This window comes from Phasianus colchicus, chromosome 13, assembly GCF_987193195.1.
Source record: "Phasianus colchicus chromosome 13, bPhaCol1.hap1.1, whole genome shotgun sequence".
Taxonomy (NCBI): Eukaryota; Metazoa; Chordata; class Aves; order Galliformes; family Phasianidae; genus Phasianus; species Phasianus colchicus.
The window spans coordinates 496,991-504,004 of NC_143448.1; the positions used below are offsets into that span (position 1 = coordinate 496,991).

Genomic DNA, 7,014 nt, shown 5'->3' on the forward strand with positions numbered 1-7,014 from the left:
GTGGGTTTGTTTTTTTTTTTTTTTTTTTTTTTTTGAAAATGCATCTGCCACTAACCAAATGTGATCCTTTACAGCTCTGCTTACCATTTGGAAACTCAAAAACAGAAAGCTGCCTGAGAAGACAAATTGATGCATAAACCTGGTGTTCACACTGATTCTTTCCAACCCTAAGCATAATTTACAAGTTTGTTCCTGTTGTAGTGTCTTTCTAATTAGAAATAACCAAAGGATTCAGATAACGTAATTGTAATTATTTACCTATGTAGTGGTGGCATTTGCAACAGTAAGTTTTTTCGGAATCTCACCAAGTATCACAAAAAGGGAAAATTATCATTAACTACTACTACTATAGTACTACTATCATTCTAAATATTTAGGGAGCAAGGAAGGAAGTTAATAAGTTAAAGATGTTGGCCCATGTTCAGTCTCTTTGTAATCACTCATTCAAGTCCATTCTTGTGGTATCTCTGCCACCTAGATTTTTTAGAATTAAGTTGGAGTTTCATCACTGTAGCGTTGACAGCAGGATGGATTTCTCTAATGGTAAAATATCAAATGACAAGATGAGTTTCTGTAGTCAAAATTTCAGTGGTGATGCATGCCAGCAACGTTTTGTTGCAACGTTCTTAAAAGAAGAAATCTTTTACAGCGTGCAAGTTCTTTAAGATATGGTGATGCATTGTGGTTTAACCCAGCAGATCACTGAGCGTCACGTGGCTGTTCATTCACTGCCCCCATCTCAGTGAGATGGAGAGGAGAAATGAGGGAAAAAATGAGATAGAGAAAAAGAAAAGCATAATAATTATGGCATGTATATCTACATATACACACACATACTTGTAATCTAGATTTATAACAACGGATGCACAAGCAATTGCTCATCTCCTCTTGAGGTCTTGAAACAGTAAACGTTCGGTGCAGAAAGTCTATACCAAATTAACTTGAAAAACTGATGCTTTCCAGCTTCAGGTGAGACAGTTATTCATTGATCTTTTGTACATTTCAAGTGTGCAAAAACTCACCTTTGGAAGACTGATATTTGTAGATAAAATTGATATGGCTTGCTGGGCTCTGTTAGTGGCTCTTAGATGTAGTAAATTTGATGTTGTTAATGATCTTCTGCATATGGAAGTTCTGCTGAATTTACCTGTCATTAACAGCTTGCTGCATTGTGAAATCATTAAATAGCAGCCTTTAACATATTTAACTCTGGTTTTTGAAAAGCTGAACTTCCTAATTGGGACTCATACATGTATGAACCCTTGGTGTCTGGTGCTGACTTGAGAATAAAACTTCAGTTATTACTTACAGGGCCTGCCTTACAGCATAAGATCACATGGCAGTGCCTTCTGCTTTCAGTATTTTACCAGTGCTGTGGTACAACTGGGTCTGGTTAATACCTGTTCAGATACAAGACAGAGTAAGGAAAATGTGTTTATTATTTCAGATCAGCCCTTTTTTACAAGGCATCGATTGGTTACTTGGTGGTGAATGTTGGGTTCTATTGCAGATGTGATGCCATCCATGCAGTAATGGATGGAAATACATTAAAGGAGCAGCATAACAATTTATTTCACAGGGCAAAGGTCAAGAGAGTGCTGATTCCATATTACAAATCTAACAAAACTGAAGTGGCAGAAGCATTCTTTGAAGGCTTAAGCAGATGAGGGATGTTCAGTTTTCTGTTACAAAACCTAAATCAGAGAGCATTGAAATCTGTTGAATTTTGGAATAGTTGAGAGTAAGAATGTGAATTCTGTTTGTAACAGAAAAAAACTTGTTCTCATTCCATCCCTCTACTACTCGCATCTGCTCCACATGTCGAAGTAGGAAAAGAGTCATCTGTTGCTCCGGTAATTGCAAAACTGTATTTGTCAGACACCAATTCTGAATCAGCTCTCATACCTGTTACCGTGCTTTCAATAACAAGACTGCAGTTGGGGTTGGTTTGTAGGGAGGCTAGATGAATTGAAAGGGAGTGGATTGGGATAGTATAGCTGCTGGACAGAAACACCTATTTTAAAAGATGATCATCCTATGAAGTATGCCAGTTTTCCCACCTTGTGTATGTGACCTGAGGAGCTATGTTAAGATAAGCTTAAGATAATGGCAGGACAAGGGGAAATGGCTTTAAGTTGAGGGAGGGAGGATTTAGGTTGAGTATCAGGGGAAGTTCTTTACAGAGTGAATGGTGAGGTGCTGGAACAGGCTGCCCAGAGAGGCTGTGGACACCCCTCTTCCTGGAGGTGTTCAAGGCCAGTTGGATGAGGTCCTGGGCAGCCTGGTCTAATATTTAATAGGGAGGTTGGTGGCCCTGCATATGGTGGAGGGGTTGGAGCTTCATGATCTTTGAGGGTCCCTTCCAACCCAAGCCATTCTATGATTTTCTGATTCTAAGCTCAAATGCTAGTGTCTTGGGAATCAAAGCAGAGTTTCTCTTTGCCATCCCTATTTACAGTTGCTTAACTAGGATCTGTAGTATCAGAAAGAAACCTGGGATATAATTGGAGTAAACGCAATTAAATTCTTCTGTAAAATAGTCAATTTAAAACCCTTTATGTCTTGAGCGATCATGGAAAGAGTGACATAAAATGATTATTTAACGGATGTATTTGGGATCTCTGCTTGATTACTATAAAAAGATTCCTTCATAAGACATTGTATGGAGTTGGCTGATATTTGCTGAAATACTCCTGTTGAAACTTTCTGGTGTGGAATATTGCTTCCAGTATTTCATCATACCTTTAAAAACTTACGAAGTTTCAATCTACAAGTTTTGGACTCCTTCATAGTGCTTTTCTGTAGCCATTTGAAGTATTACTTCTGCCTTTCAGTCTTGCACTGAGACTTCATTTGGTGGTCTCATTCTCTACTGATCTAATTTTCTCATTTGTTTCCTTTAATATTATAGTGCTTATCATTGATTGTGTCTGTTAGTATCTCTGAAATTCTATAGAAAGATGGCTATTGCTTTCCTTTTAGCAAGTTGCTGCAGCTACTTCAAGCCGACAAATAAAAGTTTGCTTTCTCCAAAAACCTCAGTAGCCACTGCTTTGCTTTTTTGATACAGATCAAACTAGAAAGTTTATCATTATTGTCTTGAGGATTGTGTACTTGAAAGAGAAGGGCTTGTGGACTTAAAAGCTTCTTTTTGCCACAAGTGTTGTGTTTAATAGAAGATGTTATGGTGGATTGCATGTCTTGCTTTACTGAATTCACTAAGTAGGGAACCGGTTCTCTGGGTGTCTTTGTTCCACTTCGGGATGATGTTGCCTGAAGATCATAACTGTGAAATACACCTCAAGTTCTTCACTAAACTCCAGTTTTATACAGACTTCAGGAGAGAGAACGTAATTGCTAATAGAACAAGTTAAACGTGCTTAAAAAGCTCTCTGTGTGTTTTTTGTTGCTGTTGTTTGTTTGTTTGTGGAAAATACTCTTCCTTTATTTAATTCTGGAATTTTCCCAAGAAATTATTGGAAGTTGTCATATAAGAAGAGTAATAAAGAGCATATTCTAGGAACTTGTTTCACAGATTGTACCAGTTACCCCCAAGAATATGCTGCTCCACTAGCATATGTTTTATAACTTTCATAGAGTAATTTTCAAGATGGTAATGTGGAGTTTACACTTCTGTGAACCCGTTAGCTGTATTTTCCAGCTCTTAACTCTCTTGCCAAAGCAGCATTTGTTTCATGCAGATTTTTGCATCAGGCTTCCAACTTCTTCCTCAGGCTAGATGTTGGCCTAGTGCAAGTGGAGCTGAGAACATACAATGATGAGAGAATGGAGTGGTGTTCCCACTGATGTTTAACGACTCGTAGTTGCAGCGTTGTGATCAGACTGTATTGTGTTAGTGTGCATGTGAGTCTAGGATTTACAGCCTTCTGCAGCTCTGCATGTAGTCTCTTCAGTTTTTTGTGATGGCTATTGTCTCCGAACATATGGAGATCTACAGATGATAATTGTCCTCTTGCATATGAAGTTAGAGACTCCCTCTACTGTGTAGAACAAATTAAACATTTGCTAGTTAACATGAGAGGGTTTTTTATGTTAAAAAATTCTTTTTATATTTATAAAAAATAGAAACATAATGCACTCCTAAACAAATTCTCAGAAGATAACCATTAAGAAAGATAATGAAAATGCTTGACTGAGATTGCATATGTGTTAATGCTAATATCAGACAATGAAAAAAAAATCAAACCTTATGTCCACATCCTGCTCATAATATTTAACATATACAGCTGAGATGATTTATGGAAGACTGTCTCAAACTTGTCTATTAGACATTTTACTGGAAATTTTTTAATGTAGTAAAGGACCAGTGATTACTTGAGAATGACTATTCTTCAGTAAGTCTTGTCTCACAGGAGACTTGTTAACAGGCTTGGAGCTTGTTATTATCTTCAAGAGAACATAGCAAGGAATTAAATAACAAAGCTACAAAGCCCATCGTTTTGAACAGATTGATGCTTTTGTTTTCTGTAGCAGAAACGTTACGTATAGAAGAAAACAGCACTTCCAAAGAGCATCGCTTTTCTGAGGACTCTATGGATTCTGCACTTAATTCAGTAAATCTGTCAAGCCCAGCCCGTCGAAATTCCACTGAATATCGTACTTCGGGGAGTGCAGCATATTACAGGAATTCCTTTCAGCCAGTGACTGCTACCTCAAATTCAGCCCCGATCCTGCGCCGGCTGTCATTGAGCTCTGCTGGGAACAGCAGTTACTATGAAGTCAGTAGGAATCGAATACAGAGGAGGATTGAAGGTATGCCTGAACTTTCCAAAGTATGTAACAGCTTTTATGAACATGCAAAGTCCGTGAGTTATGAACAAAGAAGTTCTTTGCCACAGAAAATACGTTACATATGGAGTGAGATGTTGTGCTGTTGCCAAGCACATCAGGCTTGCTAATGTAACTTCAAATGCAGAACTTAAGCGTGCTAGAACTAATACCATGGTACAAGCCAGAGGAGTCTTGTCTGCTGCTCTTTCCTCTCACTGCTGTCGTGGACCCTGCAACAGGCTGGATTGGACAGTGCTGGTTAAACACAGCTTGTTTCCTGAGCATTTTATCAATTATTTCTGTATTGCTGATATACAGATATAGGGTTTTTTCCTGTTCCTCTGCACAGTTGAATTTCCATTTGCCACTTTCCCAGATACTGGCATCTTGGGACCTGGGAACCAAACACAAGTCAAACTAATCCCTCTAGGTATGTCATAATGCTGGTTTTTATGTTGCTGTAATTATCTGCAGTTGTATAGAGTATTTAAGACAAATGGAACTGTTTGGTACATGAAAGAAAATAAAACATCCTTTATTTTAATGTATGACAAAGAATGAATAATAAAAGCCTATTGTTAAGAATGTCATATGTAAAATGAAATGTGTTAGTCCCGTACAGACTAGTGATACTTCTTCTTTTCACAATATTCTTACGCTGAAAGCTGCAAGTTCCACAACTGGACCAGATCTGAATTCACTTAAAAGGGAACCTTCAAGAATATTGAATAAGGGGGTGGTGATGGTTTACCAAAGCAAATGGTGATGTGGCAAGTTCTGTGATTGACTTATGGTTCCAGTCTGCACAGATACAAAGCTCCAAGGCCAAAATTTTGCTAGAAGAAGTGAAGTCAATCACATTCTCTTCTCATGAATACTATTTACATTTTGTAAAAACAATTGAGAAGCAAAAACATCTGTGAACTGATCGGTGAACTGTCACCCAGTCATAACAACATTCACACAGTATTACATAATCTTGTATACACCTAAAATACATTGGGAATTTCCCTCAAGAAGCACTGATCAGTTTTTATCTTTCTGCCATTCAACAAGACCTGGACAGGGTGGAAAGGGAGAGAAAAAACCTTATGAGGTTCAACAAGGGCAAGTGCAGAGTCCTACATCTGGGGAAGAGTAACTGCATGTATCAGTACAGGTTAGGGTCTGACTTGCTGGAAAGAAGCACTGCAGAGAAAGGCCTGGGTGTCCCTGTAGACAGCAGGGTGACCACAAACCAGCAATGTGGCCTTGTGGTCAAGAAGGCCAATGGTATCCTGGGATGCATTAAAAAGAATGTGGCCAGCAGGTTGAGTGAGGTGATCTCCCCTCTCTTCTCTACCTTGGTGAGGCCACATCTGGAGTGCTGTGTCCAGTTCTGGGCTCCTCACTTCAAGAAATACAGAACTTCTGGAGAGAGCCCAGTGGAGGGCCACAGAGATGATGAGGGGCCTGGAGCATCTCCTGTATGAGGAAAGGCTGAGACCTGGGGCTGTTCAGCCTGAAGAAGAGAAGGCTGAGAGAGGATATTATCAATGCTTATAAATACCCAAAGGGTGGGAGTCAAGCAGATGGGGCCAGGCTCTTGCCTGTGGAGCCCAATGACAGAACAAGGAGCAGGGGACACAAACTGGAATAAATGACGTTCCATTTGAACACAAGGAAGAACTTCTTTACTGTGCCCAGGAACAGACTGCCCAGAGAGGTGGTGGAGTCTCCTCTGGAGATATTCAAAACTCATCTGGACGTTTTCCTGTAACTTACTGTAGGGAACCAGCTTTGTTAGACTCAATGACTTGCAGAGATTCTTTCCAACCACTGCAGTTCCCCCTTGAGAAAATGTCTTTCTCCAATTTTTCAGTTTAAAAGGAAATTACATCCTAATTCAAAAAGTCTTGTTTATTTTTAGGAAGAGACAGATCTCTTGGTAAATAATGACAGAACAGTCTGTCTGAGCTTTCATAATACCTTTACTGAAGAACTGATTAGAATTTCTCCAACACATACATATGAGAGTTTACCTGATAAGAAACATCTAGAATGACCACAAATCCATTTCCTATCTTCTGAAAGCAAAGTATTATTTACTAACCAGCTAACTGCAGGAGAAGACTCTTAACAGAATAGAAATTTATGTTCTTAACATGCTCCTTTTTGAAGAAAATGGTAGAAAAGAAAGAAGTGAGGAATAGAGGATACTGAAACCAACCTGGATCCACTAGA

General features: G+C 39.0%; 1 protein-coding gene across 2 annotated transcripts in view; it reads left to right on the top strand.

Moving 5' to 3' along the window:
- LOC149916085 (uncharacterized) overlaps positions 1 to 6,454 on the top strand; it is a 107,459-nt gene extending 101,005 nt beyond the window's left edge. The window contains exon 5 of one of the 2 annotated variants that reach the window (XM_090149638.1): positions 4,492 to 5,395. In XM_090149638.1, the coding sequence (XP_090005764.1) occupies positions 4,492 to 4,919 (428 nt within the window). In that variant the 3' untranslated portion in view covers positions 4,920 to 5,395. Of the gene's footprint in view, positions 1 to 4,491 lie in introns of both variants that reach the window. The other variant, XM_090149640.1, reaches the window with a different exon arrangement.
- Positions 6,455 to 7,014: the final 560 nt, after the last annotated feature.